At 34.9% G+C, this 13,540-nt stretch overlaps 1 protein-coding gene across 2 annotated transcripts in view; it reads right to left on the bottom strand.

Annotated features, from left to right (window-relative positions):
* Positions 1–13,540, bottom strand: part of CUNH8orf34 (chromosome unknown C8orf34 homolog) — a 442,661-nt gene that overhangs the window by 30,715 nt on the left and 398,406 nt on the right. For both annotated transcript variants that reach the window (XM_032296290.1, XM_032296289.1), the window contains 2 exons: positions 13,220–13,270; positions 875–968 (listed from right to left, as the gene is read on the bottom strand). In XM_032296290.1, the coding sequence (XP_032152181.1) occupies positions 875–968; positions 13,220–13,270 (145 nt within the window). The remainder of the gene's footprint in view (positions 1–874; positions 969–13,219; positions 13,271–13,540) is intronic.

Raw genomic sequence — 13,540 nt, 5'->3', positions numbered from 1 at the left:
CTGTGCTCCCTCTGGCCACATAAGCCTGCAGCTATGGAAGTGGGATAGAACATTTTAAAATGCCTTTTAACCTGGAAGTGTAATTTCCTGGATTTCCCAGATGCATGATTATAATACTACCTGTGTAACATATAGGTATGTCTCATGGTTATGGCTCAGGAGAATTATTTATTCTCATTTCACACCAATTATCATGAGGGCTACATTATCACATTCAATTGTCATTCCTATCTCAGGGCTAACACTAGTAAAAATAAATAAATAAAATTTGATACTAATTTCTCAGCTAGATTTCTGGGCCCATATGTCTTACAATTTCAATAAACCCTGGAGAGCAGGCACTAAGCCATGGCATTAGTATTGTGATTCACTTATCGTTATTAAAGACAGTGACTTAAGCCAAAGCTATTAGTCTATTTGTCTTATCTTATAATATTAACTTGTTTTGTGAACTTAGAACAGCGTGTTTACATATGTAAACATATTCATTTAATGAGGATAATTTCATATATAATTATCAGCTGATCCTGACATACTTTGAAATTTTAAAAATAATTACAAATTATTACTGATCTAACTCTACACTCTTTGTAGAAGATTCATATTCCGACCAGACAGACTATGTTGGTCTTCAGGAGGAATAATTCCTTTTTTTTTACAAGGTTAGTTTATGAGTCTTTGCACCAAAATTAAGATGTTACTGAATCAAGACATAGACCTAAAGAATAGCTTGTCTTTACATGGCTTCCTAATAGTCTGGGTTTTTTTGTTTTTTTTTTACAGAAGTTGTTTATTGCTATGAAAGTGAAATGCCTTTATTGTGGATTTCCTTCTGGTGAAAGAAATTTGTCAATGAATAATAGTGTCTACTCACGTTTCTCTTGTTCTGCTTCCACTCCTTCACTTTCTGTGTCACTTGGCAAGATCCATGGTTGATGAACTACTTGCAGTTGCTTTAAGGATTCATCCTGCCAGAGAACAAATTTATTTTAGGTTTAACTCTGTTTTGATATCATGAACATTAATTTGGGTGATCACTTCAATCTTTATGAATTGCATCTTCAAAAACCATCAGAATAATTTCCTCATTAAAAAAAGGAGAACTCTAAATTCATTTTCATGTCACAGACATACTACAAATTCTGAACTCATTTTTTACATTCTTTTAATAACATTTAGAGTCAAGAAATATCTGAACTGTGTTCCTCATGAATCAATATTTTTATGGAAGTGTTGACACTCATTCGTAGAAACATAATTATGAAATATTCAATATAAAATTTCATAAAATGTGCTTCTTTGCCATCAAGGTTTCAAATTCCCTTTAATGAGAATGAAGATGAATGGGATATAGAGAACATCTTCGATTTTGCTGTCTAGTATTATTTCCCTGCCTTTTTCCCCTTCTCACTTTCCAATGTTTGTTAATATATTTCTCATATACTTCCTTGCTGCTCTTTCCCTTCTGTCATTGAACTAAAGCAGACCCTCATTATCTCCCACCCTGAGGGTAGTAATAGCCATCTGGGAAGCTTTCCAGGATCATGTTTCATATCTTGTCTAGTTCTCCCGCCAGTCACCTGCCAGAGCACGCTTTTAAAGATGCCATATGATGTAATTACTACCTTGCTTATAATTTTTCAGTGACTCTATTCATGATTCCCTGGGTAAGATTTAAGCTCAAAGCCCTTCATGATCCATACTTGTCTAATGTGTTCTATCACACCAGTCTCTTAATCCCACCTGGACCACTCCAGCTATAATTAACTGGTAGCTCTACATTGCATTTCTTTATCTGTCTTAAACATTAACACTCCTCCTTCAAGGCTCTGGGGTCACTTCACTTCTACTGGAAGTCTTCCCTGATCCTCCAAGGCAGAGTTACTCCTCTATTCCTTTATGTGCCTATTACACCAATAGAATAATTAACATGTGATGATTATACTTTCATCTCTTCCTTCCTCAAAAGTAATAAAAAAGGTCCTTGAGGTCATGGATAACTTTTTTCACCTATGCATTCCTAGCATCTATTATATGCGTTGCACAAAATAGGGACTTACTGGGTAAACATTTATGTAGGAGGAAGTAAAGAAGAGAAGAAAGGAGAGGGTGAAGGGTGAAAAGGAAGGAGAGGGGAAAGGAAAGATAGCTCTTATCTAGAAAAAAATAAGTAACAACTTTAAATTTATTGAGATATGACCCAAGAAAATGTTTTCAATCCTATTTTGAAAATTAGAAACATAAAATCAATATGATCTGTCAGTTCACCCTTTATCTCTCAAATTCATTCATCATCTCTACCTCTTTCAATTATATTTTTCTCCAACATGAGATACTGTGCTTTATTTTTATTTAGACAAATACTAACAAGATAAAAATAAAGTTCCACAACACTTGTATATTTAAGAAACGTGACATCACCATTCATTAAATGTCCACTTTGTTTAAAACAGTTCCTTTATGGGAGAAATAGTCTATTTCCCATGCCTTTCATTTTGATGTCAAATTCTGGAGACGTTTAGCCTCAGTCTAGAGTTTCAAAAAAGCACAATTTTCAGAAGTTTGGAAGTGGAGGGTGGGTTGCTTGTTTGAAGCACAGGGAATATTTTAGGGCAGTAAAACTATTCTGTATGATATTATCATGGCAAACGCAAGACATTAAGCCTTTGTCGAAACCCATAGACTTTTATACCACAGCATAAACTTTAATGTATGTAAATGAAAAAAAGCAGTTAGGAAGTTGGAGAATCCCAGAATGAAAGGCAATATACAGAAAAGAACATAAATGTGCTATAGATGTATAAAACCACCTCACTGAAGGGGGAGGAAATAAGGTGCTGACCTAACTAACTTTGAAAATGAGTGGAGTTTGTTAAATCACAAACTAAAGGAGCTATGCCGATGCACTATACTCTAGTTGATAAACTTGCTTTCCATGGGCATACAGGTTAACAATTCTGAAACCACTATATATGTACTCTGGAAATGAACAGTAAAGTAAATGCATGATGGGAGCCAGGTTTCTCACTGCTGGTGTGGCAATTTACCGATAAGCTGGGAAGAGAGGCTAGAATAATCCATGCGTAACGTATTAAAGTTGAAGACATCAGTATGAACTCATGTTTACCTTACTATGTATACAGAAGGCTACATACAGAAATGTTGATATATATTTCTGTTTATTAATTTATTTCTTTTTTTTTCTGAGACAAAGTCTTACTTTGTTGCCTAGGCTGGAGTGTAGTTGTGAGATAATGACTCACTGTAGCCTCAGCCTCCAGGACCTAAGTGATCCTCCCACCTCAGCCTCCCAAGTAGCTGAGATTACAGGTGTGAGCAACCATGCCTGGCTCATATTCATATATATATATATATATGAATATATAGATGTATATATATGAATATATATACATATATACACACACATATTTGCACATATATATATGTTATTGTAAACACATATATTTCTCTACTCTGGCAGCTGAGAGGACTTAGAAGCAATGACACTCAGTAGCAATTAACACACCCACCACCCCAGTCTTGGTTTCTAAAATCATTCTCCAATGAAGAACCAGGGTTTCTGGATAAATGATTGGGCTCCCTAGGACTGAGGGAGGAAATGTACAAGATAAGCTGGAGCATCTAGTAGTGCCAAAAAGTGAGAAAGTACTCTCACACACACACACACACACACACAAAATGATGGAAGTATGTCAAAAAGATAAGCTCTCAGTAGCCAAAGCTAGAACAATTTGAGCAGCCAAATAAATAAGGCAGTATTGGGTCATTATCTAAAATATGCAATAAATATCTTTAAGTCCATATAGATAAAAATAAATGTTAAATAAATAAATGAATCAATGAAAATACACAAATATGTATACAGAAGCATTTCAAATAATTTATATAGCTTCTCCATCCTTAAGGAGGTAGAGAACAACTTCCCACTTTTTAAGTGTGGGCTGCGTTTCATGACTTTCTCTCAAATAGTTCAATATGGATAGGAAAAGAATAAAAATAACTTTACAGTGGAGAAACCTGACAAACCCTATCTCCAGCCAAGTGACCAAGGTCAACATCAACAGCAATAAAGCGTATTATAGGATGTACCCTTGACAGGATGTGATGAACTTTGGATTTTACCTCCGTAGTCTTCCTCCTAAAAATGCATTAGCCCAAATCTAATTTTGAGGAAAATATCACACAAATATCAACTGAGGGATAATCTGCAAAATATCTGAGGGGTACTCCTGACAAACGATTATGGTCTTTAAACACAGGGAAAGCTTGGTTGTGAGAAAGGGTCACAACCAAGAAAAGCCCAAGGAGACACAATGACTTAATGTAAGGTGGATCCTGGATGCGATTATGGAAGAGAAAGTGACAGGGAAAACCTGTGCAAAGCTGCACACAGTACAGATTTAGTTACTATAATATATCAATGTTGGCCTGTTAACTGTGACCAGTGCCCCATACTAACATAAAGCACTAGTAATAGTTAAAACTCAGTAAGAGGTACAGCAACTCTCTTTATTATCTATCTAATAATTCTGTACATTAAAAACTGTTCTAAAAAAGTTTATGTTTACAATGTAAGGTGTGAACCACAAATATCTGAAATTATTTAGAGAGTTTATTTTGCCAAGGTTGAGGATGCACACCCATGACACAGCCTCAGGAAATCCTGATGACATGTGCCCAAAGTGGTGGGGGCACAGCTTGGTTTTATACACTTTTGGGAGACATGAGATTTCAATCAATATATGTTAGAAGTCCATTGGTTCCTTCCAGAAAAGTGGGGACAGCTCCAGCTTGAAACACGGACAGGGCTTCCAGGTCTCAGGTAGGTGAGAGACAAATAGTTGCATTCTTTAGAGTTTCTGATCGGGTTTTCCAAAGGAGGCAATCCGATGTGCTTCTATTTCAGTGAGCAACGCGATGGCTTTGAACAGAATGGGAGGCAGGTTTTCCTTGAGCAGTTCCCAGCTTGACTTCTCCTGTTAGTTTAGTAATTTTGGGGCCCCAAGATTTTCATTTTACAAAAGACAGAAAAACCAAATCTCAAAAGTGATTTTCTTTTCTTCTTTTGTCTTTGTTTCTGTTTTTGAGACATGGTCTCACTATTGTGCAGGCTGGAGTGCAGGGACATAAACAAGGCTCACTGCAGCCTTGACCTCCTGGGCTCAACCCGTTCTTCCCTCTCAGGACTCGGAGAGTCGCAGCACATGCTGGGACTACAGGCATGTGCCACCATGAAAGTTTTCTCTTTAACTCCTTTTAGAGACAGGGTCTCTCTTTGTTGCCCAGACTGGTCTTCAACTCCTGGGCTTAAGCCATCCTCCTGCCTCTGCCTCCCAAAATGCTGGGATTCCAGGTGTGAGCCACCACGCCCAGCCTCAAAAGTGATTTTCATTTTAAAAATAAAAGCACAAGATTCTTAGCACCAGCAGCTCTTGAAAATGATCTGTTAATTGGATTAAAACTTAAATTCCTGTCATATGAGAGATGGACTTCACAGTGGAAACTCATTGCCCAGTGGTCAGAAGGCACAGCTTTTTATCCTGGTGAATCTAAGGCATGTTAAATTTTCTCGTGGGTTAGAATGGGATAGTTACTGGATTAGGTGATCTCTTGTACTTCATAAGAAGTGTCTATCTAGGTCTGGGTTACCTGAGATAGTAGAATGTGAGAGGCACATGATGGACTATTGCAGAGAAAGTCCAGCAAAAAACAACAAAAAAAAAGATATTAAATCTTGGAATATACCATTTAGGTATAAATGAGTGTTTACTGTAAGGATTTAACTTGCTTTTAAAAAAATTATTAATTATGAAATTTGGTCTTGCAGAGCTATACCAAAAAAATAGCATAAATGTAAAAAATTATAGATTTAAAACTCCATAACCATATAGAAGATAGCAGAAGTAAAATTCCAGAAATGTTTACATAACAGAAAGGAAAATCACATTGCTGCAGTTTTTAAAAAACAGAACACAGTCTCTGATGTTCAAAGAAGAAATATGAAAAATAGACATTTTGGATATGTAAGGGAAAATGAAATTGCTGAAGTAACTCCCCTAAAAGAGAAAAATTTAAAGTGATCATGAAAAAAATGTTTTTAATTTAAAAATACTTTGGTTACTTAGTAGCATTTTTATTGAAATATTAAAATTTGTTTTCACAAAAAAGATATGACTCATAAGTCAACTGTGTTATTATTTTCCCATGATAGTTCAGAATATTAAGCAATACTACTGATTGTTTTGTGGTTTTAATGGCTTTGTTTCTGAACAGATAAGCAGCATTCAGCTATTCTCCATTTACTGCAAATTGCATAAAGTACGAATGGAAAATTAGCTTGGTAAATACCTAGTTTGGGAAGAACTTTAAAATATTGAATTATTGGAATCATAAAGATAGTACAAATATTGCCATTAATAGATGATTTAAATGTTTTACTTTGGTTTTCCCTGGAATAGAGCTAGTAATATAACGCACCTGTTCACTTTATCAGTGCCAACAGGCAGCAGTGTGTATGTCTAAAGCTTGGCCCATAAGGCTCATATAATTCTTTCTGATGGGGTCAAGGAGCTAAAATCTTGAACATTTTTAAATACAAGAGCTGACATGTTCCTCTTTGCCAACTTATTCAAACATACATTTTCCACAAGAATATGAAACTGTATCTGAGTGCAGTACATACTTTTTCATATTCCCAAGAGCAACTTTGTGTTACTTTTAGAAGAAATGCTATTAATTCTTTTGCTAAAACATTTTCACCATAATTCTAGCAAATGTACAGGGACTAGGAATTGTGGGAATAGTGATATTTATCACATGGAAAATGGTTGCTAGCTCTAAATCAATATATCATTCTATCTGCTAGCATAATAAGAGCTTTACAAACTTGAGCAGCATTGTTGATCCACATGAACAGCTTATTTTTAGATCTTCTAAATGCAACCAATCAGTGATTTATCATATGTGGACTGAAAGTTCAGTGTATTTCAAGAAAAAAAAAATAGCTCCTTTGTTCAAACTTCTACCATTTTGGCTACTTTAATTCTGAATCAACTAAGTACTTCTTTTCATTTGGTATAAGAATGTCAATAATGCACAAAACATCAGTTTCTGTCTTTCAAGATAGTTTAATCACTTCAATTTTACTTCTATAACTATGGAATCCCTATAAAATAAGGTTCCCTGTAGCATAGTGCATATAAAACAAAACAAAGTCACACTCCACTCTGGAGACATTTAATGGACTGCTTCCACTGACAAAGAATTAATCCTTACATTAGAAATCATTTCCATTAAAATGAAATTCCCTTTATATAACGTACACAGCTAAATTTGTAAAGTTGGTAAATAACTTTCATTTTGCATTTGTTAATGAAATGGTTCATACTATCAGACTGAAATCCATATGGCGTGTGTGTGTGTGTGTCTCTGTGCGTGTGTGTGTGTGTGTGTGTGTGTGTGTGTGTGTGTGTGTGTTTAGAGACAGGGTTTCACCATGTTGCCCATTCTGATCTCCACCTCCTGGACTCAAGCAATCTGCCCACATCAGCCTCCCAAGTATTACAGGCATGAACTGGGCCGAAATCTACAATTTTTAAGTGAATTATACTTAAGAGCCCATTTATTTTTGGGAATTGTAAAAATTAGTTAAGATTAGGAGCTATTACTGTAAATTAATAGGATCTGGGAAAAGAAGAGAGTGGGAATAACAGAAAAATATGGTAGGTTGTGAAAAACATTACAAAGTAAACGCAAAATACTTAAATAATTTTACACGACTAATTTGCTATGCTACACTGTACATTGGATTGTACTTCATCTTCTTCTTCAACTCATTCCACTTGGTGGCTTTTCTTTCCAAGGAAATTGTAGTATGAATTTGTAAAAGACTTAGGAAAAAAAACAAAAGATAATTGGGTTTTTCAATGTAAAACGAGTCATTTTTGAGCATGCCCTTCCAGTTGTCTTATTTTACAGAAACTCTGGGACTTTCACTGACTTTAGCTATTTTACAACTATGGAATTTGTAGGAAATGATAGCTGTGCAAATGCTTCTTTTCCATATAAGTGCAAGTTGGAATGCAACAGATTGTTATCCTACAGATAGTGATTAAATTTGCCAGTTTTTCTATCTATTTATAATGTCATTTCAGCATTCCTTTATGACTATGTAAGTAAGGGTTGAATTCTTATTTGAACTGATGGGAACACTTTACTTGTTCTCTCATTCATTTATCAGTTAAATAAATCTTTGGCATGTATTCATCTTATATCTGTATGAGCGCCATGATTACAACTTTTTAGAAAAATTATGATTTAGCATGTCTGTGTTCTTAATGAATGTAAATGACAAAATAGGATTTTATTGAAGAAAGATCCTTGTTTCTAGTTTTTTAAGTGAAATAAAACTATGATAGTTAATAATAATTATTTGAATTTTTTAAAAGTAAACCTTTATGAATGATAAAAAGTAAATTTTCTCTTATTGATTATAAGGAATATAATGTCATACACTCTCCATCAGAAGTAGAGTTGAAATTTCTTTATATCACAGATCACAAGGAGAAACAACACAAGCAGGCCAACACTGGCATGCAAAGTGATTCTAGGATACATGGTTGTGTAAAATTGACCCCCTTTCTGGTTCAGAGGACATATCTGGCAAATCCAGCCTCAACAGATTTGAAAAGACCTGTGTGGTGCAAGTGCTTTTAATTCTGTCTGACATCCTGAGAGATTGTGAAGCTGCCACACTGTCAGTTTGATGCATATATATTTAAATTACTACATTTCACTAATGATTAGGAGATTTTTAACCAGTATACTATGCTGCATCCCAATTATTCATCTGGGGTGTGTGTGTGTGTGTGTGTGTGTGTGTGTGTGTGTTTGTGTGTGTGTGCGTGGTTTCAGAGGCAGGATCTTAATCTACCACCCAGGCTGGAGTACAGTGATAAGATCATAGCTCAATGCAGCCTCAAACTCCTGGGCTCAATCAATCCTCCTGCCTCAGCCTCCTGAAGAACTGAGACTATAGGTGTTTGTCACTATGCTTGGCAAGTTTTTTTATTTTTTTAGAGACAGAGTTTCACTATATTGCCCAGGCTAGTTTTGAATTCCTGGCCTCTAGCAATCTTCCTGCCTCGACTTCCCAAAATTCTAAGATTTCAGGCATGAACCATCAGCCTTGTCCTAGTAATGTGATATTGTAAATGGATTAACTTCTATACAAAAAATTATGATAATCAAGATTTGGAAGTACTTGAATTTGATAAGCTATTTTAAATTATACAGTTTTAAAATGAATGTTAATATGATCCAAAAACAGATTTCTATGAGTAAAATTATTCCCACCTTGAGTTATCAAGTATCTTAGATGTAAAGAGCATGTAATATTTTTAAAAATTTAATTATCAGAGCTATTTTGAGGACAAAGAAATGTAGGCAATTACAAAATATTTCATTTTTTATTTGGTCAAAACTACAAATCTTAGCCAAAAAATACATTAAAAATAGAAAATATAGAATAAAATCTCCATTTTAGCTTTACTCTTAGAGAAGACCACATCATCTGTGTAGTTTTCATTCAGATCTAAACAAAATTGTCTAATTTCATGCGGTTATGATTCTGTCTCATTATAAAACTAGATGAAGAAAAGAGACTTTGATCTGCAAAGAGCTGTTCAGACTTTAGTAAGAAATGTTAAGTATATTAAAAATATAAACACTATGGTTTATTTGAGCTTTATTGTGTACTAAATAAAAGTAAATGTTTGTTACCTCAGTTTTAGCTTCAATGCTTCTAACATTTATAAATACTGTTTTTATTTGTTTGCCGATTCTACTAACATGAAGAAAAAAAAAGTGAAATAAAAGCCTAAGTGAGAAAAAACAAGACTCTCATTTTCTGGCTCACATTCTAAACATGTTCTCAACGGAGAAGAGTTTAAGTACATACATATTTTTCTAACAAATAAATGGACTGTCTGTGAGAAAAGGCAACTAAGTTAATAAGTTAATAGTTTCCTAATTAGGACCTTGCAGTTTTACTGTAAAGAACAGTCATCTGTTGGCTTCAGAAAGATCTAAAATTAGCCGGGCCCAGTGGCTCATGTTTGTAATCCCAGCACTTTGGGAAGCCTAGGTGGGCTAATCACCTGAGGTCGGAAGTTCAAGACTAGCATGAACAACATGGAGAAATTCTGTCCTACTAAAAATACAAAATTAGCCAGGTGTGGTGACGCACGCCTGTGATCCCAGCTACTCAAGAAACTAAGGCAGGAGAATTGCTTGAACCCAGGAGGTGGAAGCTGTAGTGAGCTGAGATCGCACCACTGTGCTCCAGCCTGGGCAACAAGAGCAAAACTTTGTTTCAAAAAACGAAAAAAGAAAGAAAGAGCTAAAATCTAAGTATAAGCCAATAATAAATGAAAATACGATATAATACTGAACCCCTAAGAAAGACAGTTCACATGTTTTACAAAACTCAAACTGAAAGTCAGTAATGGATCACATAAACTGGAAAGATTTTATATATTTTATTTCAGACAAAAAGTTATTCTTGAGAGTAGATGAATAAGCGAGACATAAACCTATAACTAAAAGTTTTCTCTTTACCTATTTTATATGAAATTGGAAATTTTAAGCAAAATTAGGATTTTTTTATGATGCATGCAGTTACTCCCTAGAAAGAAAGTTGGAAAAGACACTTCCAGCAGAGATTCTTGGCACTTAAGATGCTTATGAATCAAATGGAGATCATGTTAGGATGCCGATTTTGATTATTTGGGTCTGGGCTGAGCAGCAAGATTTTGTATTTCTTACAAGACCCCTGATGATGGCAGTGTAGTCAGAGGACCACAGGCTGAGGAATAATATCCTTTAAGTACTTTAAGTGAAAAGGCACAAATTCTCAACCTTCTTGCCACTTTGAGCATTTACACTTGTGTACAACATGTACATTTACATTGAACATTGGTTTTTATGGAGAAAATAATCCTATTTTTCTTGGATAAGAACTACAAAATTAGAAGACTTATTCTAAAGTTCTATCATCAGTAGGCAGCCCATGTCTTGGTCTAGCACCTCAGTACTTTCCAGGAAGGAACATGGGATTAGACCTAGACAGGACATATTCCAAGACGCATCAAGCATCACTCTTGTGGAGGTGGCCCATCACCCATAGATCCACTGTTAAATGAGGAATGCTGAACCAAGAGCTTGGGCAACCGCAAAATCCTCTTATGCAGCTTTATTGTTGTACACCTTGAACATTGTCTCTTCCTCCTCTTGGACAACATTAATTTTTTTAATGTATTCCACTCAATTTCTGCATCAATTTTATTAAATTGAAATTTAGAATTAGTGTTTCAACCCTCCAATTTTTTTGCCCCATATATTTTGACTTTTCTAATCTAAATTTGGAAAATCTATATAGTATCTTCCTTTTTTTAGGCTTTTTCTTAATTTAATTTTTAATTGATAGACTATATATATATATATATATATATGGAATTCATATAATTTATAAAGATCATTGTAGTGTAATTGGGATATCCTTCACCTTAAATATTTGCCTTCTCTTTATGCTAGAAACATTCAAAATATTTTCTTCTACCTATTTTGAAATATACAATAGATTATTATAAATTATAGCAGCCTACTGAACTAACACTAGGTCTTATTTCTTCTATTATATTGTATGTTTATACACATTCATCAACCTTTCTTCATCCTTCCCTCCACACTACCCTTCCAGGCTCCTGGTAACCACCAATCTATTCTCCATCTTCACAAGATCCACTTTTTTAGTTTCCACATGTAAATGAGAACATGCAACATTTGTCTTTCCTTACTTGGCTTATTTCACTTCAGATAATGACCTCCAGTTCCATCCATGTTGCTGCAAATGACAGGATTTCATTCTTTTTTTATGGTTGAATAATATTCCATTGTGTATCTAAACCACATTTTCTTTTCCATTCATCAATTAATGGGCACTTAGGTTGATTTCAAATTCGGCTATTGTTAAGAGCGCCACAATAAACATGGGAGTGCACATACCCCTTCAATATTGACTTCGTTTCTTTTGGGTATATACCTAGCAGTGGGATTGCTGGATTATATGGTACTTCCGTTTTTCATTTCTTGAGAAATCTCTTTATAGCTTTCCATACTAATTTACATTTTTTCTTTCCTTTTGTTATTCCTTCTCCATGTGCCTTTAGCAAAGCTATAACCAGGTTCAAATAAGTATGCAAACCAGAGATGTTAGAGCCTTAAAGGGGTGCTAAGCACTCTGATTTTCCTCTCCAAGTGATACTTGGAAGCAAGTGAGAGTTCAAGTATGGGTACACTGTTCTGAATAAATGGCCTAGACTACATAGCACATTCAGGGGGACACTTAGAATGCTTTTAAATGGATTCACACATGTAAGAATTTTTTGAGAAATAGATTCTGTCCTGTGGAGAAGTTATATTCAAATTAAATTTGTAGTACCTATGTGCTGTGTGGTACCACAAAACTGTTCCTTCCACCCACAGTGGATTCGGATAGCTAATTTAGTGGCCTTGGTGGTCTGGCTTCAGACCAAGTTTTATGGACTATGCCCACTGGTTTCTCTGAGAGTTCCCAAATAATTTGCCATCAGTCCAAAGTTCTGTGACACAGAACACCCTTGGATATCTCCAAAAATAATAAATCCAGAAGTCAAAAAAGTTTCCAAGTGAAATCTACCATATATTTAGTCGTTGGGATAGCCCTTTGCATAATGGCATGCATGAATATCATCCCTGATGACCACTTGTCCATGAATGGATGCATACCTGGTATATGTTGTTCTTTTAAAAAGAACAATGGTTGTGTCTTTTTTTTGTGCACACACCCATGTAAACCATATGATTCTCATTTATTTGGATATCAACAAATGTTTGTGTATGAAAATATATATTAGTACCAGGTTTGTGCAGTTTTACCTTCATGTTCAGGATCACTGCAATGATATGCAGTATCTCTCTACCAATGAGGACCAAAAACTATTTTGCTAACATATTACTTATTATCTTTTTTTGTGGACATGACCATTGAAAACATACAGACTAGAAACCCTACAGGTAGATGGAGAAAGCCCAAGTGAGTGCTTCATCCTGTATCATAGACTGATTTCAGACTGTATTAGAAGACAGCCTTAAAACTCACTTCTTCCATGTAGTTTTTCAGTGAGTATCCTCCTCCACTTGAGGCTTCTCCCTAGTGGTAAAGAGGAAAAGAAGTTGAAAAGGTCAGGAGAAGGAGAGAAAAAGAATGAAAGAATCCTGGAGAGTGAGATCTGAAAGCAACACCAAAGATTTGCTATTCTCCCACCTTCTCAGTTGATATTTGTGGAATTGTTAGTTTGCCAACTTCTTACTCTTTGAAAAAGATAAGATTTTTTGCAAAACAACAATATATCAAGTGGATCCTTTTAAAATATATTTTGAAAAACAGCAATATGTTTTTCAAGTGGATCTTTTTAAAATA

The sequence above is a fragment of the Sapajus apella genome, unplaced genomic scaffold, assembly GCF_009761245.1.
Source record: "Sapajus apella isolate SASKATOON/1434 unplaced genomic scaffold, GSC_monkey_1.0 scaffold35, whole genome shotgun sequence".
Lineage (NCBI taxonomy): Eukaryota > Metazoa > Chordata > Mammalia > Primates > Cebidae > Sapajus > Sapajus apella.
The sequence above is the reverse complement of the archived record's forward strand: the minus strand, read 5'-3'. Positions and strand labels throughout refer to the sequence as shown.